General features: G+C 47.0%; 2 protein-coding genes across 2 annotated transcripts; one reads left to right on the forward strand and one right to left on the reverse strand.

The window, feature by feature from the left end:
• Positions 1-18769: 18769 nt before the first annotated feature.
• Positions 18770-27622, forward strand: LOC123397274. Its single transcript, XM_045091889.1, has 3 exons — positions 18770-18774; positions 21316-21629; positions 27195-27622. The coding sequence occupies exons 1-3, from the start codon at positions 18770-18772 to the stop codon at positions 27281-27283; spliced, it is 408 nt and encodes a 135-aa protein (XP_044947824.1). The 3' UTR covers positions 27284-27622.
• Positions 21641-24806, reverse strand: LOC123426420 (G-type lectin S-receptor-like serine/threonine-protein kinase At2g19130). The gene has a single exon (XM_045110260.1). The coding sequence runs from the start codon at positions 24668-24670 to the stop codon at positions 22241-22243; it is 2430 nt and encodes an 809-aa protein (XP_044966195.1). The 5' UTR covers positions 24671-24806; the 3' UTR covers positions 21641-22240.
• Positions 27623-27645: the final 23 nt, after the last annotated feature.

The following is a 27645-nucleotide window of genomic DNA, read 5'->3' on the forward strand; positions in this document are numbered from 1 at the left end:
ATCCTTGAGATCCACTCAGAGGCTTAGCAGACCCTCATTGAGGCTCATGTGGATGTGAAGACAACTGACAACTACATGAGTAACAACTCGCTCCGAGTGCGAGCTCACAGTCATGCTCGGGGACATAGCCGCGATCCAGAATCGCCTAAGTAAAAAAAGCTTCCTTCGAGTGTATCCTCGAAATCCACTCGGAGGCTTAGCAGACCCTCATTGAGGCTCATGTGGATGTGAAGACAACTGACAACTACATGGGTAACAACTCATTCTGAGTGTGCACTAAAAGTCGCACTCGGAGACTTAGCCGCGACCCTGAGTCACCTAAGTAAAAGCTCGCTCCGAGTGCTCACTCGGAGACTTGGCAGACCCTCATTGAGGCTCATGTGGATGTGAAGACAACTGACAACTACATGCTCCGCATGTTTGCCATTGGCTTCACCAAGAAACGCCAAACAAGAACCACGAGCCAAAATCGTGTCAAAAAAACTTAGCGAAAGAAGAGCGAAATATTCAATTCGAATTCAAAGTTGGAACCACGAATGTGACGGCCAACAGCAGTGGCCAAAGTTTGATACAGATACCACTCGGCATACCGAGGAAAATGTGCGTTCACCATAAAGTTTTTTAAGCGTCACCAGGACTGGCAGGCTCCAAAAAGGTGTCAAGGTCGATCCCGTCTGCGATGCGAGTGGCTGTGTCGAGGAAGGTCTCCATGAAATCTTCGAATCAAAGCTTCTTGGTGTTGGCGACATGCAGCGTCTTCGGCTTTTCTTCGCGAGCTTCCTTGCAGTGCACTCAGACCAGAGATAGCGCCACGTCCGCACCACAACGAGCGGCAGACTTCTTCCATGCCTGCACCCTGCTCGGGACATCCTCCAGCCGAGTCATCAACCCTTCTATTTATCGCCGGGAATCGTCTTCGGGCCACAGCTCCTTGTCGATCCGGCCGATGACTTCTCTTAGGCGGCCAATGAAAGGTCCCACTCTGCCAAGGCGAATATGCGCTCGGAGCAAGTCCCGATTGGCTTCATCGCCGAGTGGAACGTTCGGAACAACCGACCGTTCAATGTTGGCTGCTTCAGCCTCAGCGTCCAGACAAAAATCTGCAAAGAAAAGACAAGCAGAAAGTAAGCGCAGAATGAACTCCAAAGTCAAGAAGCACTCGGCAAAAAGCTTACCACCGAGCAGTGCAACCATCTTCCTTGCCCAGTCGCTCACGTACTTCTCCTGCGCCATGCACCGATTGTTCATCAACTTCAGCTGACTCATCCGTTCGGTTCTTTGACTCTTCATTTTTTTAATTTTGGCTACCAATGCCTTGTTGGTCTCCGGGACTCCTCCAAAGACTTCTCTCGGTCAGCAAGAGCCCCCTTCACACCAGCCAGGTCATTCACAGCCGCCTCCAAGTCCGCAGCAAGCTGAGTCTTTTCAGCCTTCAAAGCATTGTACGTGGATCCCATTTCACAAGTCTTCTGCCAAATAAGCGCAAAGGGAAGATCAGACACATTCTACAAGGAAAACAATCCAAGCTCAAAGTTCTTCAGACCCCTGCCGATGCAAGCAATCAACAGCGGTCTCGGGGACTACACCTAGTGGGTTCACTAAGAGTGACCCGACTGGCATGAAGCTCGAACAGGTCGGCCCTATTGAGCTCCATGACAAACAGACAAATCTACGAGAATGCTATTACCCGACCTGAGTAACACTACTCTCGGGAACTACATCCAGTAGGTGCACTCCGAGTGCCCCCACTCGTACTATTCAGGCAGATCAGCTCTGATCTGCTCAGATCACGAGAAATACATATAAAGACAACTGCCGGTGCAAGCACTCGACAGAAGTCTCGGGGACTACACCCACTGGGTTCACTCGGAGTGAACCCACTGCAAAATAATCCTACTGTATCTGAGTAAATCACTTAAAACCCCCAGTGGATAACAAGAGGAAAGTAAACACTTACTAGCGCACTTACTCGAATATCGTCCCGGAGTTCCAAGCTTTTCTTGTATAAAGACGCGATGGAGTCATACGCTCCCTTGGCGTCACCCACCATCAGCTCCACCTGCACCATGGCGGCCTTGGCGGCCCCCACATGGTCTTCCGGGAGGTGTCGGGCGTCATATTGAATGTTGACGGACCCGACACGTCAGAAGACTCCTTGGGCATCCCAAGCTCCGCTCCAGTCGGTTCCGCTGCAAGGAGCACCGTCTCAGTCGGCGGCATCATCTCGGTCGGCGGCATGTTCATGGTGGGAGCAGCAGCAGATGGGACAACCTCAAGGACAGGCGCCAAAGCTGGCCCTGACCCCCTTTGGTCGTCGTCCTCCAGATGAATCACCTCCGAAGGAAGCCCGACTAAACAACATGAAATTACAGAAAAAGGGCAAGATTAAAGACAGCACTCGCGAAACAATAATACAAACTCTCGGAGTCGTGATAGCGTACCTTGCTGGGATGTGGCAGCGTTATCCGTGTCCATGGGATCATCGTCTTGGCGCGGCAGAGAGGTGGCGGAGGTAGCAGCCCTGTTGGGTGAAATCCACTCGATGGATAAGCACGAGTTCAATCAGATACTAAAAGAAGATGGGAGAACAAGTCACTTACGCTGAGGTGACTGGAACAGTGATCCTCATCCGAGGCAAAGCTTTCCGAGGCTTGGGCCCACTAGGTTTGGCCACCTTGGACGGCTGGTCCATGGGCTCGGCAGCAGCGTCCCTGGTCCTCTTCACACTCCGAGCACTCGGGGCCACGGGAGAGGCTGGCGGAGCACTCGGGGCCGCTGGAGGAGCCGGCGGAGCCGCGGATTCGTGACGGCGCTTAGTTCGATGCTCTGATGGTGGAGGTGGCGAGCTCTGCTCCCCAACCTCCCCCTCCTCCTCTTCAGTCTCCTCCTCCGTCTCCCCACTGTCGGAGACGTACTCGGCGCTGTCCATGCTGCCCTCCTGGCTGCCCTCCTCTTCCTCAGCTGGATTCCCGTTCGAGACGGGAGAATACCAGTTGGTCCACTCCTGCACAAAACACAGTCAGCAACGTCACAAGTCAGGCGGCGGTACAAGAAAAGCGATAAATCTAAGAAGATTGAAAGCACTCGACAAGAGGTGCCCACCTCATTCGGAGGAGGATTATCGGCGCGGAAGGGCTTCACTCGCGGGGCTCCTCGGGGATTGTCGCATGCGCGTGTGATGCCACGGACCCACGTTGTCACAACCTCCCCGGTCATGCATTCTGGATGAGTCCGAGTGGAATCCTCAGGCCCCGCGTAGTGCCACATGGCGTGGTGTCGGGCTTGCAGCGGCTGGATGCGCCGACCCAGAAAAGTCTCCAGCAAATCCGTGCGAGTGACTCCCTTGCGGACGACAGCTATCAGCGCGTCGACCAGAGGATGGATCTGGATCTTTTCCACCTTTGAGAGCGCAAGATGCCTGGGAGGGGCCGGACGGTCTAGGCTAAAAGGTGGCAACCCAGTCGCAGCATTCGGACAAGCGATGTCCTGGCAATAGAACCAGGTCGATTGTCAGTTCCTAACTGACTCGAACAACTGGAGAGGGAGGTAGCTACTCTTCGTTTTCTTTTGAAAGCCTAAGCCCCCGCAGAGCTGGAGGAGATGGGTTTTATCGTCCGACTAGCTAAGCTTTTTGACAGTTTGGGACCTAGCGGAGAAGATGTACTTAAAGAGCCCCCAGTGGGGGGGCATCCAATAAAGCACTCACAAAGGGTGAAGAATGCGGCAAGATGGGCTATCGCGTTCGGAGGAAAATGATGGAGCTGTGCCCCGAAGTGATTCATAATACCTCGGAAGAAGGGGTGGGGAGGCAAGGAGAAGCCCCTGAACACATGGCTGAGCAGCAGGACGCGCTCCCCCTCCTGCGGCGCCGGCTCCGTCTCGCCCTCCGTCGGCAGCCTCCACGACTTGTTGGCGATCATGCCATGCTTCACTAGCTCTAGGAAGTCGTCCGCCGTCACCGTAGAGGGGAGCAAATCCCCCTGGATCCAACCCGATGGCAGTGCCCGCTGTCGCCGCTGAGCAGGGGCCGCCCCCTTCTTCTTCTTCTTCTGCGACTCGAGTTTGCTGGTCTGTCCCTTCATCATGGTGAAGGCAACAGATCCGCAGAGGAGGAGAGGAAGGAGGAGGCTTGGACCGCGCAGGGAGCTACGGGAGGAGCGAGGTTAATGCGAGGAAGAAGAGCAGCGCAACAAGAAATCCCCGCTGGAGGAGCTTAAATAAGCTTCCGACTGAGTCACTAACAGGTGGCCCCGAAATCTTATCCCCCGACCGGCTGCTGCGACATTAGTGGAGAAGATAAAGGCACGGTAATCGAGGCGGCAGAAACTACTCGATGGCGATGTCGTCATCCCCGCTGAGCGCGCGGCAACCGAAATTTGAGGATCCCAGAAAATCCGCCGCTGTCAGTTTGACCGGTCACATCAAAAGATTCCGCGGAAGCACTTGGTCCCTGACGGTTCGTTTCACTGGTATATTCACTCGGATCACTGGTTGAAAGGATAAAATGGATCGAGGCAAACAACGCCAAAGTCACATCCATACCAGTCGGATCCGTACTCCAGACATCTCTTCGTTGTTCCAACCCCGATCCATTCGGGGACTAATGATGGGGTTATGGTCCCAGGGTAGGGTCATAGGCCTGCCCTATAGGTCCTACCCAAGGACTACCCTTCATAGAGGACAAGGCCCTTAGACAGTTCCGACGGAACTAAGGACTCCCCCCATGATCCAGTCGGTGACGAACACTCGGAGCGTATTTAACGTACCGACTGAATTCCACTTTGTACATCGTAACCTCCCAGGAGGGCAACAGTCATACGTTTTCATACACCATTATTAACATTTAAGGCATACGATACCTGTAACGTAGGCGTTTATTCGCCACTATTCCACCCATGTCCACCGGGCCATTTTGAAGGGTAGCGCACTCTATATAAGCCGCCCTTCCCCACTGGTGCAGGGGTTGGCATTTACTGTAACCCTATATTCCACTCGATACTAAGCTCCCAAGAACACTGAGACGTAGGGCTTTTACCTCCACCGTAGAGGGGCCTGAACTCATACAACCTCGCCGTAGCTAAGGCTCTGCCCATCCTTTCGTACCCTACACATCTACTGTCAGACTTATACCCACGACAGGTGGGAGGGGAGGGGCCTTGCCTTGAGGCTCAAGGAGCCCCAAGGGGTCGGACGAAGGGGGGGACGAGGATTCCTCCTCCAATCCTAGTCCAACTAGGATTGGAAGGTGGAGTCCTTCCCTTCCTTCCCACTTCCCCTTTTTTTTCTTTTCTCTTTGATTTTCTTATCTCTTGCGCAGGGTACTTCTTGGCCTTGCCCACCAGCCCACTAAGGGCTGGTGCGTCACCCGTAAGGCCTATGGGCTTCCCCGGGGTGAACTCCCCCCCCCCCCCGGTGAACATCCGGAACCCATTCGTCATTCCCGGTACATTCCCGGTAATTCCGAAAACTTTCCGGTAATCAAATGAGGTCATCCTATATATCAATCTTCGTCTCCGGACCATTCCGGAAATCTTCGTGGCGTCCGTGATCTCATCCGGGACTCCAAACAACATTCGGTAACCAACCATATAACTCAAATACGCATAAAACAACGTCGAACCTTAAGTGTGCAGACCCTGCGGATTCGAGAACTATGTAGACATGACCCGAGGGACTCCTCGGTCAATATCCAATAGCGGGACCTAGATGCCCATATTGGATCCTACATATTATACGAAGATCTTATCGTTTGAACCTCAGTGCCAAGGATTCATATAATCCCGTATGTCATTCCCTTTGTCCTTCGGTATGTTACTTGCCCGAGATTCGATCGTCAGTATCCGCATACCTATTTCAATCTCGTTTACCGGCAAGTCTCTTTACTCGTTCCGTAATACAAGATCCCGCAACTTACACTAAGTCACATTGCTTGCAAGCCCTGTGTGTGATGTTGTATTACCGAGTGGGCCCCAAGATACCTCTCTATCACACGGAGTGACAAATCCCAGTCTTGATCCATACTAACTCAACGAACACCTTCGGAGATACCTATAGAGCATCTTTATAGTCACCCAGTTACGTTGCGACGTTTGATACAGACAAAGCATTCCTCCGGTATCAGTGAGTTATATGATCTCATGGTCATAGGAATAACTACTTGACACGCAGAAAACAGTAGCAACAAAATGACACGATCAACATGCTACATCTATTAGTTTGGGTCTAGTCCATCACATGATTCTCCCAATGACGTGATCCAGTTATCAAGCAACAACACCTTGTACATAGTCAGAAGACCTTGACTATCCTTGATCAACTGGCTAGCCAACTAGAGGCTTGCTAGGGACAGTGTTTTGTCTATGTATCCACACATGTATCTAAGTCTTCATTCAATACAATTATAGCATGGATAATAAACGATTATCTTGATACAGGAATTATAATAATAACTTATTTATCATTGCCTCTAGGGCATAATTCCAACAGTCTCCCACTTGCACTAGAGTCAATAATCTAGCCCTCACATCACCATGCGAATTACACTGTAATAAATCTAACACCCATACAGTTCTGGTGTTGATCATGGTTTCCCCGTGGAAGAGGTTTAGTCGGCGGGTCTGCTACATTCAGATCCGTGTGCACTTTGCATATATTTACGTCCTCCCCTTCGACGTAGTCGCGGATGAGGTTGAAGCGTCGTTTGATGTGTCTGGTCTTCTTGTGAAACCGTGGTTCCTTTGCTAAGGCAATGGCACCCGTGTTGTCACACAACACGGTTATTGGATTCAGTGCGCTTGGAACCACTCCAAGATCCGTCATGAACTGCTTCATCCAGACACCCTCCTTAGCCGCCTCCGAGGCAGCCATGTACTCCGCTTCACATGTAGAATCAGCTACGACGCTTTGCTTGGAACTGCACCAGCTCACCGCACCCCCATTAAGAATAAATACGTATTCGGTCTGTGACTTAGAGTCATCCGGATCTGTGTCAAAGCTTGCATCGACGTAACCTTTTACGGTGAAATCTTCGTAACCTCCATACACGAGAAACATCTCCTTAGTCCTGTTCAGGTACTTCAGGATATTCTTGACCGCCGTCCAGTGATCCACTCCTGGATTACTCTGGAACCTGCCTGCCATACTTATAGCCAGGCTAACGTCCGGTCTAGTGCACAACATTGCATACATGATAGAACCTATGGTTGAAGCATAGGGGACGGTGCTCATATGCTCTCTATCTTTATGAGTTGTTGGGCACTGAGTCTTACTCAATCTCGTACCTTGTAAAACTGGCAAGAACCCCTTCTTGGACTGTTTCATTTTGAACCTCTTCAAAATTTTATCAAGGTATGTACTTTGTGAAAGTCCTATCACGCGTTTCGATCTATCCCTATAGATCTTAATGCCTAGAATGTAAGCAACTTCTCCTAGGTCCTTCATAGAGAAACTTTTATTCAAGCAATCCTTTATGCTCTCCAAAAACTCCACGTTGTTTCCAATCAGCAATATGTCATCCACATATAATATTAGAAACGCCACAGAGCTCCCACTCACTTTCTTGTAAATACAAGATTCTCCAACCACTTGTATAAACCCAAATGCTTTGGTCACCTCATCAAAGCGTTTATTCCAACTCCGAGATGCTTGCACCAGTCCATAAATGGATCGCTGGAGTTTGCACACTTTGTTAGCATTTTTAGGATCGACAAAACCTTCAGGTTGCATCATATACAACTCTTCCTTAAGGAAACCGTTAAGGAATGCCATTTTGACATGCATCTACCAGATTTCATAATCGAAAAATGTAGCTATTGCTAACATGATTCTAACGGACTTAAGCATCGCTACGGGTGAGAACGTCTCATCGTAGTCAACTCCTTGAACTTGTGAAAAACCCTTTGCCACAAGTCGAGCTTTATAAACGGTCACATTACCGTCAGCGTCCGTCTTCTTCTAAAAGATCCATTTGTTTTGAATAGCCTTGCGGCCCTCAGGTAGTACTTCCAAAGTCCACACTTTGTTTTCATACATGGATCCTATCTCGGACTTCATGGCCTCCAACCATTTGTTGGAATCCGGGCCCACCATTGCTTCTTCATAATTCACAGGCTCATTGTTGTCTAACAACATAATTGATAAGACAGGATTACCGTACCACTCTGGAGTAGTACGCGGTCTCGTCGACCTGCGAGGTTCGACAGGAACTTGATCTGGAGTTTCATGATCATCATCATTAACTTCATCCTCAACCGGCGTCGCAATGACAGGGGTTTCCCCTTGCCCTGTGCCACCATCTAGAGGGATGAGAGGTTCGACAACCTCATCAAGTTCTATCTTCCTCCCACTCAATTCTCTCGAGAGAAACTCCTTCTCGAGAAAAGCTTTGTTCTTAGTAACAAACACTTTGCCCTCGGATTTGAGATAGAAGGTATACCCAACTGTCTCTTTTGGGTAACCTATGAAGATGCACTTTTCCGCTTTGGGTTCCAGCTTTTCAGGCTGAAGCTTTTTGACATAAGCATCACATCCCCAAACTTTAGGAAACGACAACTTTGGTCTTTTGCCATACCACAGTTCGTATGGTGTCGTCTCAACGGATTTTGATGGTGCCCTATTTAAAGTGAATGCAGCTGTTTCTAATGCATAACCCCAAAATGATAACGGCAAATCGGTAAGAGAAATCATAGATCGCACCATCTCTAATAAAGTACGATTATGACGTTCGGACACACCATTACGTTGTGGTGTTCCAGGCGGTGTCAACTGTGAAACAATTCCACATTGTCTTAAGTGAGCACCAAACTCGAAACTCAGATATTCACCCCCACGATCAGACCGTAGGAACTTGATTTTCTTGTTATGATGAATTTCAACTTCACTCTGAAATTGCTTGAACTTTTCAAATGTTTCAGACTTGTGCTCCATCAAGTAGACATAACCATATCTACTCAAATCGTCAGTGAAGGTGAGAAAATAACGATATCCACCGCGTGCCTCCACGCTCATCGGACCACACACATCGGTATGTATGATTTCCAACAAGTCACTTGCACGCTCCATTGTTTCGGAGAACGGAGTTTTAGTCATCTTGCTCATGAGGCATGGTTCGCACGTGTCAAGTGAATCAAAGTCAAGTGACTCCAAAATTCCATCGGTATGGAGTTTCTTCATGCGCTTTACACCAATATGACCTAAGAGGCAGTGCCACAAAAACATGGCGCTATCATTGTTAACTCTAACTCTTTTGGTCTCAATGTTATGTATATGTGTATTATCACTATCAAGATTCAATATGAACAATCCTCTCACATTGGGTGCATGACCATAAAAGATATTACTCATAGAAATAGAACAACCATTATTCTCTGACTTAAATGAGTAACCGTCTCGCAATAAACAAGATCCAAATATAATGTCCATGCTTAACGCAGGCACTAAATATCAATTATTCAAGTTAATAACTAATCCTGATGGTAATTGAAGTGAAACTGTACCGACGGCGATTGCAACAACCTTGGAACCATTTCCCACGCGCATCGTCACTTCATCCTTTGCCAGCCTTCGCTTATTCCGCAGTTCCTGTTTCGAGTTGCAAATGTGAGCAACAGAACCGGTATCGAATACCCAGGCACTACTACGAGAGCTGGTTAAGTACACATCAATAACATGTATATCAAATATACCTGATTTTTCTTTGCCCGCCTTCTTATCAGCCAGATACTTGGGGCAGTTGCGCTTCCAGTGACCCATACCCTTGCAATAATAGCACTCCGTTTCAGGCTGAGGTACAGCTTTGTGTTTCTTCGTCGGATTGGCAACAGGCTTGCCGCTCTTCTTTGAATTACCCTTCTTTCCTTTGCCGTTTCTCTTGAAACTAGTGGTCTTATTCACCATCAACACTTGATGCTCTTTACGGAGTTCTGACTCTGCGACTTTCAGCATCGCGAACAACTCGCCGGGTGACTTGTTCATCCCTTGCATGTTGTAGTTCAACACAAAGCCCTTATAGCTTGGCGGCAGTGATTGAAGAATTTTGTCAGTGATAGCCTCTTGCGGGAGTTCAATCCCTAGCTCAGCAAGACGGTTTGAGTACCCACACATTTTGAGCACATGTTCACTGACAAACGAATTCTCCTCCATCTTGCAAGCATAGAATTTATCGGAGGTCTCATACCTCTCGATCCGGGCGTTCTTCTGAAAGATAAACTTCAACTCCTGGAACATCTCATATGCTCCATGACGCTCAAAGCGATGTTGAAGTCCCGGCTCTAAGCTATACAGGACTGCACATTGAACTACTGAGTAGTCCTCCTTACGTGTTAACCAAGCGTTCTTAACATCTTGGTCGGCCGTAGCGGGTGGTTCATCTCCTAGCGCAGCATTAAGGACATAATCCTTCTTCCCAACTTGAGGAGCAACTTAAGATTATGAGCCCGGTCTACAAAGTTGCTTCCATCATCTTTCAACTTAGCTTTCTCTAGGAACGTATTAAAATTCAGGGTGACTGTCACGTGAGCCATGATCTACAACACAAATATATTCAAAGTGGACTTAGACTATGTTCAAGATAATTAGAGTTTAACTTAATCAAATTACTTGCTAAACTCTCACTCAAAAAGTACATCTCTCTAGTCATTTGAGTGGTTCATGATCCAATTCCACTAGCTCAAGTCCGATCATCACGTGAGTTGAGGATAGTTTCAGTGGTAAGCATCCCTATGCTAATCATATCAACTATATGATTCATGATCGACCTTTCGGTCTCATGTGTTCCGAGGCCATGTCTGCACATGCTAGGCTCGTCAAGCTTAACCCAAGTGTTCCGCGTATGCAACTGTTTTGCACCCATTGTATGTGAACGTTGAGTCTATCACACCCGATCATCAGGTGGTGTCTCGAAACGACGAACTGTAGCAATGGTGCACAGTCGGGGAGAACACAATTTCGTCTTGAAATTTTAGTGAGAGATCACCTCATAATGCTACCGTCGTTCTAAGCAAAATAAGGTGCATAAAAGGATTAACATCACATGCAATTCATAAGTGACATGATATGGCCATCATCACGTGCTTCTTGATCTCCATCACCAAAGCACCGGCACGATCTTCTTTGTCACCGGCGCCACACCATGATCTCCATCAACGTGTCGCCATCGGGGTTGTCGTGCTACTCATGCTATTACTACTAAAGCTACATCCTAGCAATATAGTAAACACATCTGCAAGCACAAACATTAGTTTAAAGACAACCCTATGGCTCCTGCCGGTTGCCGTACCATCGACGTGCAAGTTGATATTAACTATTACAACATGATCATCTCATACATCCAATATATCACATCACATTGTTGGCCATATCACATCACAAGCATATCCTGCAAAAACAAGTTAGACGTCCTCTAATTGTTGTTGCATGCTTTACGTGGTGACCATGGGTATCTAGTAGGATCGCATCTTACTTACGCAAACACCACAACGGAGATATATGAATTGCTATTTAACCTCATCCAAGGACCTCCTCGGTCAAATCCGATTCAACTAAAGTTGGAGAAACCGACACTCGCCAGTCATCTTTGAGCAACGGAGTTCCTCGTAGCGATGAAACCAGTCTCTCGTAAGCGTACGAGTAATGCCGGTCCGAGCCGCTTCGATCCAACAATACCGCAGAATCAAGAAAAGACTAAGGAGGGCAGCAAATCGCACATCACCGCCCACAAAAACTTTTGTTTTCTACTCGAGATGACATCTACGCATGAACCTAGCTCATGATGCCACTGTTGGGGAACGTCGCATGGGAAATAAAAAATTTCCTACGCGCACGAAGACCTATCATTGTGATGTCCATCTACGAGGGGGATTTCAGATCTACGCACCCTTGTAGATCGCATAGCAGAAGCGTTAATAAACGTGGTTGATGTAGTGGAACGTCCTCACGTCCCTCGATCCGCCCCGCGAACCGTCCCGCGATCCGTCCCACGATCCGCTCCGATCTAGTGCCGAACGGACGACACCTCCGCGTTCAGCACACGTACAGCTCGATGATGATCTTGGCCTTCTTGATCCAGTAAGAGAGATGGAGAGGTAGATGAGTTCTCTGGCAGCGTGACGGCGCCCCGGAGGTTGGTGGTGATCTAATCTCAGCAGGGCTCCGCCTGAGCTCCGCATAAACGCGATCTAGAGGAAAAACCGTGGAGGTATGTGGTCGGGCTGCCATGGCAAAGTTGTCTCAAATCAGCCCTAAAACCTCCGTATATATAGGTGGGAGGGGAGGGGCCTTTCCTTGAGGCTCAAGGAGCCCCCAGGGGGTCCGCCGAAGGGGGAGGAGGATTCCTCCTCCAATCCTAGTCCAACTAGGATTGGAAGGTGGAGTCCTTCCCTTCATTCCCACTTCCCCTTTTTTCTCTTTGATTTTATTATCTCCTGCGCAGGGGCCTTCTTGGGCTTGCCCACCAGACCACTAAGGGCTGGTGTGGCACCCCTAAGGCCTATTGTCTTCCCCGGGGTGGGCTGCCCCCCCCCCCCCCCGGTGAACATCCGGAACCCATTCGTCATTCCCGGTAATTCCGAAAACCTTCCGGTAATCAAATGAGGTCATCCTATATATCAATCTTCGTCTCCGGACCATTCCGGAAACCCTCGTGATCTCTGTGATCTCACCCGGGACTCCGAACAACATTCGGTAACTAACCATATAACTCAAATACGCATAAAACAACGTCGAACCTTAAGTGTGCAGACCCTGCGGGTTCGAGAACTATGTAGACATGACCCGAGGGACTCCTCGGTCAATATCCAATAGCGGGACCTGGATGCCCATATTGGATCCTACATATTCTACGAAGATCTTATCGTTTGAACCTCAGTGCCAAGGATTCATATAATCATGTATGTCATTCCCTTTGTCCTTCGGTATGTTACTTGCCCGAGATTCGATCGTCAGTATCCGCATACCTATTTCAATCTCGTTTACCGGCAAGTCTCTTTACTTGTTCCGTAATACAAGATCCCGCAACTTACACTAAGTCACATTGCTTGCAAGCCCTGTGTGTGATGTTGTATTACCGAGTGGGCCCCGAGATACCTCTCCGTCACACGGAGTGACAAATCCCAGTCTTGATCCATACTAACTCAACGAACACCTTTGGAGATACCTGTAGAGCATCTTTATAGTCACACAGTTACGTTGCGACGTTTGATACAGACAAAGCATTCCTCCGGTGTCAGTGAGTTATATGATCTCATGGTCATAGGAATAAATACTTGACACGCAGAAAACAGTAGCAACAAAATGATACGATCAACATGCTACGTCTATTAGTTTGGGTCTAGTCCATCACATGATTCTCCCAATGACGTGATCCAGTTATCAGGCAACAACACCTTGTACATAGTCAGAAGACCTTGACTATCCTTGATCAACTGGCTAGCCAACTAGAGGCTTGCTAGGGACAGTGTTTTGTCTATGTATCCACACATGTATCTAAGTCTTCATTCAATACAATTATAGCATGGATAATAAACGATTATCTTGATACAGGAATTATAATAATAACTTATTTATCATTGCCTCTAGGGCATAATTCCAACAGAGATATGGTTCTAGGGCAAGGGCCTTCTGAGAGCGATTGGTAAGGGGGCCATGCTGGCCCCCACCGACCCCAAGTTCGCGCTAGAAAATGCCCAGGCTCTGCATTTCCTCCGTCATCACCTCTGCCCTACTCTGAAAGACGAGTATATGGCTGAACGGAGTGCTTGTGGCCTTTGGACCGCTCGTAAGCAGCGGATTGAGAGGCTGAAGTACACTGTCAGGCCACGTGCAGAGGCGGAGTGGATCCGTCTGAGGTTTGCAGACTTCAAGACGATTAGGGAGTACAGTTCGGCATTGCACCAGATTTGTACAACTCTTCATCTGTGTGGTACTGAGGTTACCGATAGTCAGAAGATTGAGAAAACCCTATCCACTTTCCATCTTGACGCGGTCCAGTCCTCATGGAACTACCGCCAGGGGAACTACACGAGGTATTCAGAGCTGATCGACATCCTCCAGGTGGCAGAGGCGCGGGACAAGGTTCTGAAAAAGAATTTTGTCGCGCAACCACTTGGGGGGAGTTCTCATCAGGAGGTAAACGCCCTCAAGGTCCGCAAGCCTCTCCAGAGGAAGAGAGGTCGCAAGGGCAAGAAGAAGGGCCCTCAACCCCCCATTCCGGCTAAGCAGTAGAAGCCGAGAAAGGGGGGGCAGATGCCTCAGGACTGCTTATGGTGTGGACCGTTGGAGCATTTCTCCCGCCAGTGCCGCGCACCAAAGTAGGTGGTTGCTGCGTACAAGGCTCGGAAGGAGCGTGAGATGCACCTCGCCTTGGTTCAGGAGGAATCACCACTGGCGCCCCCAGCAACACCCGTGATGATCCCTACGCCTCCTCCTGTGCCCATCATGGCAACCGCAGCTGTGCCCATAGGGGCAGCCTTGGCAGTCTCTAACGACGCAGACGTTGCCATGGAGGTTGAGCACACGGTCGCCCCTACGGGGCCGCCACTGGATATTGATCCTGCTACCAAGATGATGACTATCGAGGAGGGGCTGACTTCAGGCTGAAGTCAATGTATTCTTTGCCGAGTCTACTTAGCCTACCTCATTAGTGATCATGATTCCGTGATTTGAGACAATGCATTCGAATAAATTCGATTTGGTTGTAAGCTCTATGAGAGCACAAAACTTATTCTTTATTTCATGACGCTTGGATGACATTTATATCATTCATTTATTTCATTATTTATACATGATAGTATGTTATGTTCAGAAATGTGTGCATTTATTATTAATGTATGTTCTTCCTTGTTACATTAATTAGATGTCATATTTTAGAATGTGTGTGGCGCCCGAATGTAGGAAACGTGCCTTGCCGATAGCGCCACTACACATACCATTTTACGTGAAACTAAGTACTTTGAGTCTATTAAAAAATCTCCGGGAAGTATTATGACAATCGCCGACTGCGGTTCAAACATAGTCGGCTCCGAACGAGCTACTATCATACTTCCCATGGGAACAACTTTGATCATTCATGATGCATTGTTGTACCCGGAGTCGACTCGTACTCTTCCGAGCTTTGAAGACATCCGTGCTAATGGTTTCCATGCTGAGACCGGTGATGACAACGGAAAGGAGTGCCTCCTCATCACGAAGCGGGATGCAAATGGTAAACATGTTATGAACGGCAAGGAGTGCCTCCTCGTTTGACATTGGGCTATACTACACCAAGATAGTAGCACCGCCCGTGTACAGTACCCTTCAGACCGTCTTTAGAAGCTCCAAACTTTTCTGCCTCTGGCATGATAGGTTAGGCCACCCCGGACTTAGGATGATGAGGAATATAATTAACAACTCGCATGGCCATAATGTTAACGTGAAGAACTTCCCGAATCCCGATGATTTCGTATGCTCCGCATGTGCCATGGGGAATTTAGTCATTAGGCCATCGCCCCTAAAGGTGAGGGATGATTTCGTATGCTCCGCATGTATCCAAGGGGACATATGCGGTCTAATTAAGCCCCTGACAGGGCCATTTAGGTATTTCATGGTGCTCATCGATGCTTCCTCTAAATGGTCCAACGTTTGCCTGCTGTCAACAAGGAACCATGCCTTTGCAAAGTTGATCTCTCAGATCATACAAATGAGGAATAATTTCCCTGATCATCGTATAAAGTCTATTCGAATGGACAATGCCAGAGAATTTACTTCAAAGGCATTCGATGATTATTGCATGGCAACGGGAATCAAAGTTGAGCACTCGGTCCCGCATGTTCATACACAAAATGGACTTGCCGAGGCATTGATCAAAAGAATTAAATTCATTGCCCGACCGCTCCTTCAGGGTTGTATACCAACTACATGTTGGGGCCACGCTGTATTACATATGGCCAAACTCATCAACTTTAGACCGTCGGCCTACAACATCCACTCTCATGTTCAGCTTGCGCAAGGGTCGGCACCGAAAATTTCCCACCTTCGTAGGTTCGGTTGCCAGGTATACGTACCAATACCACCACCCTAGCGATCAACAATGGGCCCGCTCCGTAAGTCGGAGATATATGTTGGTTATGAGACTGTGTCCATAATCAGGTATCTGGACCCCATGACAGGCGACTGTCACACGGCTCGTTTTGCTGATTGCATTTTTGACGAGGATTTTTTCCTGACTTTAGGGGGAGTGAATCAACCCCTTGATTCTAAAAGTCGAGAAATCACGTGGCAAGCCACGGGAATCCACACCCATGACTCGCGCACTGCTGAGACTGAGAGAGAAGTCCAAAAGATAATATATTTGCAGCCATTAGCAAATCAACTGCCTGATCACTTTAATGACTTAAAGACTGTGACAAAATTGCATGTGCATGCACGCAATGCACCGAAAAGGGTCGAAATACCAAAGAAGAATGATGGTATACCCGCTCCCGTCCAAAGGCCTAAAAGGACGAGAGATACGGCTTCTCAAATCCCATGTACTCGGGGACGCCTGACAAAAAGGATACGAGAGATTTATCACAGCCTGTCACCAAAGTGCCCAAAGTGAAACGGGGAGCCAGTCGAGACCTGGCCCAAGTACGAAAAATTCAGTGCATGAAATTCTGTACTTAAACTTTCCCATAGGGGAAACACCCAACGTAGATGTGTGCGCACACATTGGTGCGGGGAGTCTGAAGGACCTTGCTCCCAAAATGGGAAATTTGGTAGAGCAAGTATTCGGGCCAGATGCGCCCCATGACGAAATGGCCATAGATTATATTTATACGAGAGAGTCTCTAAGCCGAGCAACGTTGATTGTCGACATTAACTTTGCTACGAAAATTGCCTCAATCATAGATCTTAACCCAGCGCCTAAAACACTCGTTGTTTGCAAGAAAAGGTCGGATTGGAATGATTGGCAGAAGGCAATTACTGCCGAATTAATATCTCTCAACAAAAGGAAGGTGTTCGGACCAGTTTGGCGAACTCCTCCCCACATTCGCCCAGTTGGCCATAGGTGGGTTTTTGTTCGAAAGAGAGATGAAAATAATAAGGTAGTAAGGTACAAAGCAAGGCTTGTTACTCAAGGTTTCACTGAACGACCCGGTGTCGATTTTGAGGAGACCTATTCCCCGGTCATGGATGAAGTTACCTTTAGATACTTGATCTTAATGGCAGTAAACATGGGCTTGAAAATGAAATTGATGGATGTTGTCACTGCTTACCTGTATGGTAACTTGAATTCGAACATATACATGAAGGTTCCTGAAGGTATCCCTGTTCCGAACCATGATAGAGCAAACATGAGTCTATACAATGTCCAACTTCAAAAGGCATTGTATGGACTTAGACAATCAGGTAGAAAGAGGTATAATCGCCTAAGCGATTTCCTTCATCAGAAGGGCTACACGAGCAATACATATCGCCCATGTGTTTTTATACAACGATCTCAAGATGGATTTTGTATAATCTTGATGTACGTGGACGATTTAATCATAATCGGTACACCTAAGGATATTGAGGAAGCGAGTTCCTACCTGATGTCGGAATTCGAAATGAATGATTTGGGTAAAACCAAGTTTTGTCTAGGTCTGCAACTTGAACATTCCCCTGATTAGATTCTAGTGCACCAGTCGCCCTACGCCCAGAAGGTGTTGGAAAGATTTGGATTTGATAAGGCATATCCTTCTAAGACCCCAATGGTCGGGAGATCTTTACAGCCAGACAAGGACCCGTTCAGGCCTAAGGAAGAGCGGGAGGAAACTCTGGGACTAGAGGTTCCTTACCTGAGTGCAGTTGGGGCACTCATGTACCTCGCGAATTGTACACGGCCAGACATTGCCTTCGCCGTCAATTTGCTAGCTAGGTACAGTTCTGAACCTACCAAGAGACATTGGAAAGGTGTCAAGGACGTCTTCCGCTACCTGCAAGGAACCAAAGATCTTGGCCTATTTTATAAAAGGAATCAAGACCTATCCCTTATAGGCTATGCTGATGCTGGGTATCTGTCGGACCCGCATGATTGCAAATCACAGACTGGATATGTTTTCCTTTGTGGTGGAACGACGTTCTCCTGAAGATCGACCAAGCAAAAACTTGTGTCGACCTCCACAAACCACTCGGAAATTATGGCACTATTCGAAGCGTCAAAGAAATGTGTATTGATTCGGCGGATGATCAGCCACATTTAGCAGACGTGTGGGCTAAACACCGTACAAACCCCTACCATTATCTATGAGGATAATGTTGCTTGTGTTGCACAAGTTCAGATGGGTTATGTGAAGAGTAATCTCACAAAACATATTAGTCCCAAGTTCTTCTATGCACACGAATTGCAACAGATGAACGAGCTGAGAGTCTTGGATACTAAGTCGTGTGACAATCTTGCTGATATGTTCACTAAATCATTACCGGCATCATCTTTTGAGAGGTGTGTGTGCGCGGAATCGGTATGATGAGACTTAGAGAGGTGCAAGGTTCAGGGGGAGAAACTTCACAAATTCGTCGCTAAAATCTCGATCCCGATGATTGAGTACTCAACCAGGTGGTTGAGTGGATTGTACTCTTTTTCCCTTGAGTGAGTTTTCCTGATGTTTCTCACCTAAGGTTTTTAACGAGGCAATTCGTGCAATACAACAACGTATACTATGTGTTCTTTCTTCACATTTTTCCCACTGGATTTTTCGGAGTTTTGAGACATGGATATATGGATAATTACCCAAGGGGGAGTGTTGGGGAACCGGGCTTGGCCCAAAGGCCACGCACGATGCGGTAAATCCAGATAGCGTGGGAGGCACACAGGTAGCCTCTCTCGCTTCCTAAACTCACGTTAGATGGGTACTTGTCCCTTCACCCCATACCCCTATACAGGGTCGGTCCTGAATTTTTATTGGCCCGGGGCGAACTAAAAAAATGGGCCCTCTAGTAAAAAAAACAATTTATATATTGATATAAAGCCCAAAGTTTTTTTTGGTTTGAAAGATCTAGGGAATTTCATTACCAAATAACGTCCCATAATACAGCATGTACAAACACGATGCACATGCACTTCTTGCCAACAACCAACAAAATTTTTATTCTTACATAACCAATGAAGAAAGGATTCCTAACACTCGAAACTTTGCGCTTTATGTCCTCAGCCCAGCAGAATTACTTCAACAATTATCAAAAGATGATCACTCTTCTTTCCAGCAAGTCTCTCACCTGAAAAAACAAACTGAGCAAAAGTGAAAGACATGTAATCATAGGAAATGACTTCTTTGAGGGTTCTTTGAAGCAAAATCAGCAATTACTGTATCAAGTTTGATATTATCCAACATATTTTTCTCAATGCAACACATGGCCAGACCATTCAATCTTTCCTGGGACATAGTTGACCTCAAATAAATTTTCAGTAATTTTAACTTGGAAAAGCTTCTCTCAGCCGATGCTACAGTCACATGTATCGTTAGGAGGATTCGATAAGCAATTGATGCATTTGGGTAACAATCTGCAGCTCGGACAAATTCAAAAATCTCATCAGCTGACATGAGGTTATTTGGCAAAATTATTTGCAGAACTTTCAATTCAGAAAACAAATCATTTGAATCAACATTTGATGAGTTGTTATGAGTAAAAGTATTTGCAAAGTTGGTGCAACATTTTCTTAGAACATCGTCCTCTAATGACTTCAATTCTTTCGAGTTGAACAGAAAACCAAACATATTTCCAAATGACTTTAGCTCATCAAATCTTTTGGTTAGTGAAGCAATTGCCACATCTATGATGACAAGAAAATAATTTATTCTAAATGAATCCTCGTCTTCTTGCACTTCTTCATCATTCTGATCATTTTCATTCAGTTCATCGAAATGTCGTTTCCTGGTAACACGACGTGTTGTAGGATTCTCCCAATTCCGGGGGTCATAAATATCTAAAGGACAAGTTTCTTGTTCATTTGGAGTATTGGCATCATTTTCATGCTCACTCGAATTTCTGCCCTGATTGTGATCATTTGTAGAATCTAAGGCTTCTACACGTTGTTGATCTAATTCATTTGAACTCACAGCAGTGACATTCCTAGGAAGAAACTTGTGCATAGTACCTTTTTGAGTACCAATGAACTATTTTTCTGCCTTTTTCTTCTTCCTTTTCTCAGAACCAGACAAATGCTTTTTAGGCAACATTTTTACAGGAAAGGATAGGGAACACCAGAATTTTTCAGAGAATTGAAGAAATCCAGCTATCCAGTCCCAAGCATATCGGATCTTGCAATGGTCCTTGGATGATTGGATCCTCAAATGAACAGCCTAAATAAGCAGCAGAGAAGATCAGTCAGGGAATAGCTAAAACACCAAAAAAACTGTACAAAGATGGAGCGGAAAACTACTCAGAAATAACAAGAACCTTGTGAATGGAGTTGTCAGGTTAGTGCAGGCAACAGGTGTTCAGGCCCTGTAGGTGTTGCATCAGCCATCAGGCTCTCCCGAGCGGCCTCGCGTCTCCTACTCTCCTTGAGCCAGTACTGATCCCGCAGCCTGGAGCACGGCGAGCAGCAGGGCGTCTCCTTGGCCCCGGAGGCTGGAACACGGTGAGCAGCAGGGCGTCTGATGTCCCTGGCTCTATGCCTCGATGCAAATACTTATAGGGAAAATGGGAAATCCATAGGGAAGTGAGATGGAGAAGGAGAAGAAATCTGCTTCAGTTACAACGGAAATATCCATTAATTTGCTAGCTTTGGGAGTAGGAGCACAGGAGCGGGATGGGGAACGAGAAGACAGAGGAATAACTGAGTCTCGAGAGAAGAAACGGCGGCGGCGGCTGGATCGATCGCTGGCTCGCTGCCTCCTCACATTCTTCCGGACCCTATACGTAACCTAGTTAGTTTATGGACAATTATGGATTTTTTTCTATTGGGCTTAAAATTACATACATAGTGTATATATGTATAGTGTCTCCCCCCCCCCCATCAGGCTGGGCTGGGCCGTAGGGCGTCGCCCTTCTTGCCCCTACCTAGGGCCGGCCCTGTCCCTATATAAACAGAGGAGAGGTCATCATTGTAACAGAGACTTGATGATTAATAAAGCTTTGCTCATCTCTTTACTTCCTCGTGTTCTTTGACTCCGTGTGTTCGACTACTTCGTCTACGACGTCCGCTCTCGCTCCGCAACCTTGGACCGGACTCGTCTTGAGGAGTTGCGGAACCTAAAGAACATTGTGAAGTTTAGACCATTTGCTGAAAACTGCGAGACTTGGAGAGGGAGTTTTTTGTATAATGGAATTTAGACAATTAAATACACACGGGAAATCTTCTTGCGAGTGATCCTCAAAAAGAAAAAGGAAACAAACCCTCTTGCGAGTGGAATGCGATAGAGAAAAACATCGCTGTTTGCTGTTTCGCACGTTGCTGCTGGCCAGGAAGGGGAGGAAGTTCAGGCTCACTGTGAGCATACTTGATGAGGTGCCGCGAGGGCCGACGCGGCTGCGTAACGGCGACGGTCTTCCGGCGGACAGCGGTGCCGCCAAGACGGGTACGAGGCGCTGCGGCCCCGTTCGTCACGACGGCCACGAGCGGGCCAGAGACCGGAGCCGACCGACGGGAGCGGTCGCGGCGGTGCCCGTCCACCGGCGGTTGCAACGGGCGACAGGTAAATCCAAATCGCGGAACCCTCGGCTTCGTTGTCTTTTGCTTTAGCAATATGGTGAATCGTGTTTGAGTTCTAGGTTTTGCGAGGTTATTCACTAACTAAATTGCCTAAATAGCACAGATCGTATGCCATACATCCAGAGAATGCACACAAACAGATTTAACAGAGACTCCTACAGTCTAGTCCGAGTAGTATGAAATAATTGTGGGATCAGTCTCTCCCAAAATATCATCCTTGGATGCTTCCCTCAAAGATAATTAGCAGAAGATATATGCTTACAAATTGCAGTGATTATGGGCCATAGAAGCAGGTCCATCAAAATATACTCCCTCTGTCCTAAAATAAGTGACGCAAATTTAGTACTACGTTAGTACAAATTTTGTACTAAAGCAGCGACACTTATTTTGGAACGGAGGGAGTACATGGTTCAGTCTCTCCCAGAATACAATCCTTAGATGCATCGAAGATAAGTTGCAGAACATAAATGCTTACAATGATTGTGGACCATGGAAGCAAGTCTATGATCTTATTCTCGCCGAGTACCAGATCTTAACAGTAATCAGTACTGCTTTGCCTTCAGATTCTGAATATAATAAAGTTTATGGTGAGCTTCATGCAACAGCTTGTAGCAGTCTTGGCATTGGGGGTACTTCAACTTCTAACAAACCCTCAAGGATTTGAACCACTTCACCCATGGTCGGTCGATTGGATTCGCCATCTTGGATACACCAGCAGGCTACCTTGCAGACCCTCTCAGCTTCATCCAAGTTAACATCACCATGTAGCTTGTCATCCAGCAAGCTCGTAACATCTCCCTCGAGAAGTTTCCTTGCAACTTGAACCGGGAAATATGCTGAATGATCACTGGTGCTGCTATTCTCCTTACATGTATTGTTGCTCTGACCCGATACTATTTCAAGCAACATCATACCGTAGCTGTAGACATCCACTTTTGGTGTAATGGCCACTCCACTGATCCATTCAGGTGCGAGATAGCCTATAGTTCCTCTAAATGTAGTCAAGGCTCGGCTAAAATCCCTCCCTAGAAATTTGGCCATACCAAAGTCTGCAACTTTAGGTATGAATGAGGCGTCAAGAAGTATGTTCTGTGGCTTGATATCACAGTGTATGATGCAATCCCTGCAACTCTCATGCAAGTATGTTAATCCTCTTGCAATTCCGATGGCTATTTGGTAACGGACATTCCAACTTAGTATCTTTGTATTGCTGCGGAAGAGATGTGCATCGAGGGAAATATTTGGCATGTATTCATACACAAGCAGTCTCATACTGCCCTGGCAGCAAAATCCAATTAGTTTAACCAAATTGATGTGTTGGATGATCCCAATTGAACTCACTTCGGCTCTGAATTCCTTTTCTCCCTGACGGACACCATCAAGCCTTTTCACCGCAATAGTTGTAGAGTTAGTTAGTGACCCTTTGAATACAGATCCAAAGCTCCCTCCCCCTAGCTTCTCTGAGAAATTTTTGGTTGCATGTTGCAGATCAATGTATCTGAAAGCCATAATTCCATTGCCACCTTGTACATTATTGTACATGCCGGTAGTCTGCTTCCTCTTGCTCCTCCATATCAGCAGAAACCACATGACAACTGCCAACAAAACCAAAGCAACGATGCTTGCAGCAGTAATAGCCCAAATAACCTCCTTCCCTCTCTTTGTATTTCTCCAACTTTCTGCATCCTTGGCAGAGATGCGTAAGTAGAGAACCTCGTCATCACTAGTGGTTCCAATATTATCATGTTTAATGTTAATCAAGTCATCATACCACAGGGAGCATCGGTTGCCATAGGAATATGCAATGCAAGAGCAATTATCTAGGCAAGCTTGTGCGCAGTGGTCTATGCTCCCAGCAGCTTCTATAACTATGGGCATTGCAGGCAATTTGACTCTTGTCATGGGGTAGAACTTGTCAGTCGTTGCATTTCTGCTTTGATTCCTGGCACCGCAGTCCAGTGGCACATTTCTTATGCACCCGCCAGATCGGTCCTCTATCTCCCAATCCTTAGGTGACCTTATTGAGAAGCCCTTCAGGCAATTACACACTTGGGTTGTGTTGCTGTTGCAGATTGTGAATGATCCACATGTAGCATAGACATCACATTGATCTCTAGGCTGGGTGAAGACTGTCACCCAAGCTTGTGAACTCTCAACCCAGACAAGTTGCTTTTCCTGTCCAGAAATGTCCAAAAGGCTAACAGTTATCAGCTTGTCATCTGTTAAATATTTTATGAAGTACTCCTCTTTTTTGTTGTTGACAAATTCAAAGTTAAAAAGATTGGGTCCACTCATTTCTGGCAGCGAACTGAAGTAATGACCATTCCATTCCCCACTAGACCAATATACTATGGACGAATTGCATAGTTTGTAGAGGAATTGGCCAGGACCAGCGGTATCTAATTCCACACAATAACGGCCAGGAGCTGGATCTATCAAGCTCTTCTTGGAAACAAGGTGGCGGTTCAAACCGGTGACCTTATCCACGCCTTGCTTTGCACCAGGGAGCAAACCATCAGTAGGATAATCAAAGCTCTGCCATATGACGTTGGATGAGTTAGATGCATCTCCTAAGATGAGGTTCCCACTGTCCAGGAGCACAACTGCAGTGTTCTTGGATGTGATATTAGCATGGGTCGACCAAATTATCGATTTGGTGACTTGATTTAAGATGACAAGGTTACCATCATCGGAGATTGTGAGCTCCGATATCCTATGATCTACGATCGGGCTGTCCCTATTTGCAACCCATACTGGGGTTAACTTGGGTATCTTACCAAACCATAGGCCTAGGTACCAGTGAACGGGAGTCTGTTGGGAGGAGTACTCACTGCCTGGTTGGAAGAAGCCAAGCACATACTTGCCATTGCGAGAGACGAGCTTGTCATCGCCGGTGAGGCGATCACCGGCTACAATCGTGCTTCTTGCTGCAGAACATGGAGCGTGGAGGGCAGAGAGGAGAAGTACGTATAGGATGGCAACAAGAAGCATTGCGTTTGAAGGTTGGATGCTGTACCAGGTCATGCTTTAACATCTGGAGGTGAAGGGTCTTATAATACATGGTGGTGTGATATGATGATTGGTACTACTAGCAAAAGGGCCCGTGCGTTGCAACGGGAGAAAAAATACCACGCGCTTTTAATCTTTTTATAATCCTTTTGATTTATTAAAATAATAAGCTAACTAACTAATGTAGTCAGTCCTATCCTATTTTGTTGAGAAATCAACCCGTCCATTGTTAATTCCATCATGATGAGAAATTGAGCGGGACAAGCAAAGCAAAACAAAGAGGCTACGTGAATTGATCAATGGACTGTTATCTTATTTCACTCATGGGGTAGATAATGTGGGATGAGATGACAAACTGAAGGTGGTGTTCCATTCTCTCTCTCTACAACCATACAATCTTACATTCAATACATTCATTCATCAGCAAACAAATTCTCACAAAACAAAATTTCTTGTCGGTGCTTGGCACACGGTTGGAGGCATGGGGAGGGGATTTCACCAGATGATGAGTTCCTGCCGGAGGTGGGGATACGATGAGGGGGGCAAGGGTTAGGCGCCTCTATCTGGCCATAAGGAGTCGCCGTTGCCGCGCCATAACCTCGGAGTTCCCCGTGTGAGCCATGGAGGCCCGCCTTCACCTGCAAGTACTTCGCTCCGCCGCGCCTTATCCGCGCGCCGCCGCCGTTCTGCATCGAGCAGACACATCATCCCAAGTCGCTGTAGCTATTGCGTTGATTTGATCCAGAAGCTGTGCTCGAGCGTCGAAACGGGGGAAGCAAGCGGGCAGAGGTACGACCGCGGAGGCGGGTGGGTTGAGATCGACAGCAGTGGTGGCTGAGGTCGGCCTCGGCGGCGAGTGGTGTGGCAGCGGCCTGGGCACATGCCATGGTGGACCAGGGGTCGAAGAGATGCGCTCGAGCGCCGCAATGGGGGCAGTGAGCGGGGAGAGGTACAGTCGCGGAGGCGGGTGGGTTGAGATCGGTAGCGGTTGAGGTCGGTCGCGGCGGCGAGTGGTGTGGCGGCGGCCTGGGCACAGGCCAGGGTGGCCCAGGGTCGACGGGAGGAGGCGATGCGTACGAGTATAAATTTTTGCAGTGAATCGTTTTTTCCTTTTGCGTTGCAGATAAATGATGGAGCGCGGGTTGAATAACAAAAATTACAGGGGCTTTTTTATAAAAATACAGTGATGGGTTTTCCGACGAAAGCAATAGCCGCTTTATTATTAGGTAGAGACTTCTATCATCTCAGTGCTACTTCATGGTGTTGGCTCTTTGGGCGGTGGACTATAACTTGGACATTGTGGCAAAGTTGGGTGGTTGTGGACTTGGACTGCCGACTGATACATCCATTCTGAAATCTGGAAGAGGAGGACGACGACATGGATGAAACGTATCACGCATGTCATATGAGCGGGCAAAGCATAACCACAGGTGGTTGCAGGTAGAATATTCTACTGTGCTGCTCCGTGGTCAGGTTGGATGCCAGGGAAAGCCCCTATGACTGCTGTATACACCATAGAATGGTCTAACTGGAAACAGTATCTCCGCAGCATATAAGGACTTTTCACATTGTCGACAGGAAGAGGTATAGAAATTTTGAGCTGACCACTTCCACATAAAGAATGATGGTCTATCAAAGAGGCCGGTCGGCTTAACTGCAACTATAGTTGTTATTGTGGTATTGTTCACAAGTTATCATATTCCCATCAGGTAGACCAACAGCATGCTGTAAATCTTTGAATATATATTCCCTCTTTATGCGTGAAAAGGTTGTTTATTTTAATATAAGAGATATTGCTGGTATATCAATCATATAATGCAGTAATTCACACGGTTATTATTTTGGTATTGTTCACAAGTTATCAAATTTCCATGATCTTTTGTAGGGAGAATAATAACATGTTATAGTCCTTGAATATACATTATCTCCTTATGCGAAAAAGATTGTTTATTTTTGTATTGCCCACAAATGATCGTTTTTTCATGAAGTTCTGCAGGGCAATCAACTTCTGTAGTTGTTGTACCTGATCATTTCCATAGTTAGGTCGGAGGATAGTTTCTCTCACGAAATTTCTCTGCGTATGATTTCTGTCCAACCCTGTTGTCCAATGATTCCCGTATGATGTAGTGATTTGATCCAAGGGTGATTGAGCAAGTCGGACAAACATCGAAAATTGGTCGTGAGTGGAGCGCTGCTCAAGCACTGTCCTTCTTGCAATGTGGAAGCGTTTCTGCACATCTAGCTGCCCCTGGCCTCTATGGCTACCCAGTATCCACGTATGTGTTTGTTGTTCTTGTTGGGAACAAGGGCTGGTCATATTGTACATATACAGATCAAATACAGAGCTCTCGTTGTGTTTATATGTGGTCGATTATTACGGTTTGTGGATTGATCTTTATGTAGGCGCCAGACCAATTTCTCTCGGATTACACTAGGGGCTAGTTTGATGTTGATATTCTATGTTGGCTATGGTTTCAATGGTGGACCCTCACAAGAGCTTGGGTTGGTTTTGACATCCCTTATAATGATGCCGACACAGATCTTTTCTACTCCACGACGAATGTTACCATGGGCGACGGCAACAAGCGAGTTTCAGGTTCGTGCCTTGGCTACAGGGGCAAAAGCTAAAGGACTTGGCTTCGGGTATGTTCGTCCTTTCAATGCGCAAGCACGTCTGTGTGGCAAAGGCTCCAACAAACAGTGATTGGATCCGCCGCATTGACATGCAGGGAGGCCTCTCTGTTGATCACATACAACAATTTGTCAATCTATGGAGCAAGGTCCAGGAGATTCAACTTACGGCTGTTGTGGGAGCAATGTTTCCCGGGAGTATGTATTTTTCAGGAGAGTAATCCTTATGTATCTTATATCCGGCCGGCCTTTGTGTTCATGTAAACGACAATCCATACTCTTCTTTGCTTAATTAATGGGATAAGACAAATCTTTTGTCTCCATTTGAAAGAAAAATGTTGTGGAATCTGATCAGTTGT

This window comes from Hordeum vulgare, chromosome 1H (genome assembly GCF_904849725.1).
Source record: "Hordeum vulgare subsp. vulgare chromosome 1H, MorexV3_pseudomolecules_assembly, whole genome shotgun sequence".
NCBI classification, from domain to species: domain Eukaryota; kingdom Viridiplantae; phylum Streptophyta; class Magnoliopsida; order Poales; family Poaceae; genus Hordeum; species Hordeum vulgare.

Coding starts and splice junctions, on each gene's coding strand:
- LOC123397274 (XM_045091889.1), top strand. Junction 21,630..27,194: donor GCGGTTGCAACGGGCGACAG/GTAAATCCAAAT, acceptor ATGCCGACACAG/ATCTTTTCTACTCCACGACG.
- LOC123426420 (XM_045110260.1), bottom strand. CDS start 24,670: ATGACCTGGTACAGCATCCAACCTTCAAACGCAATGCTTCTTGTTGCC.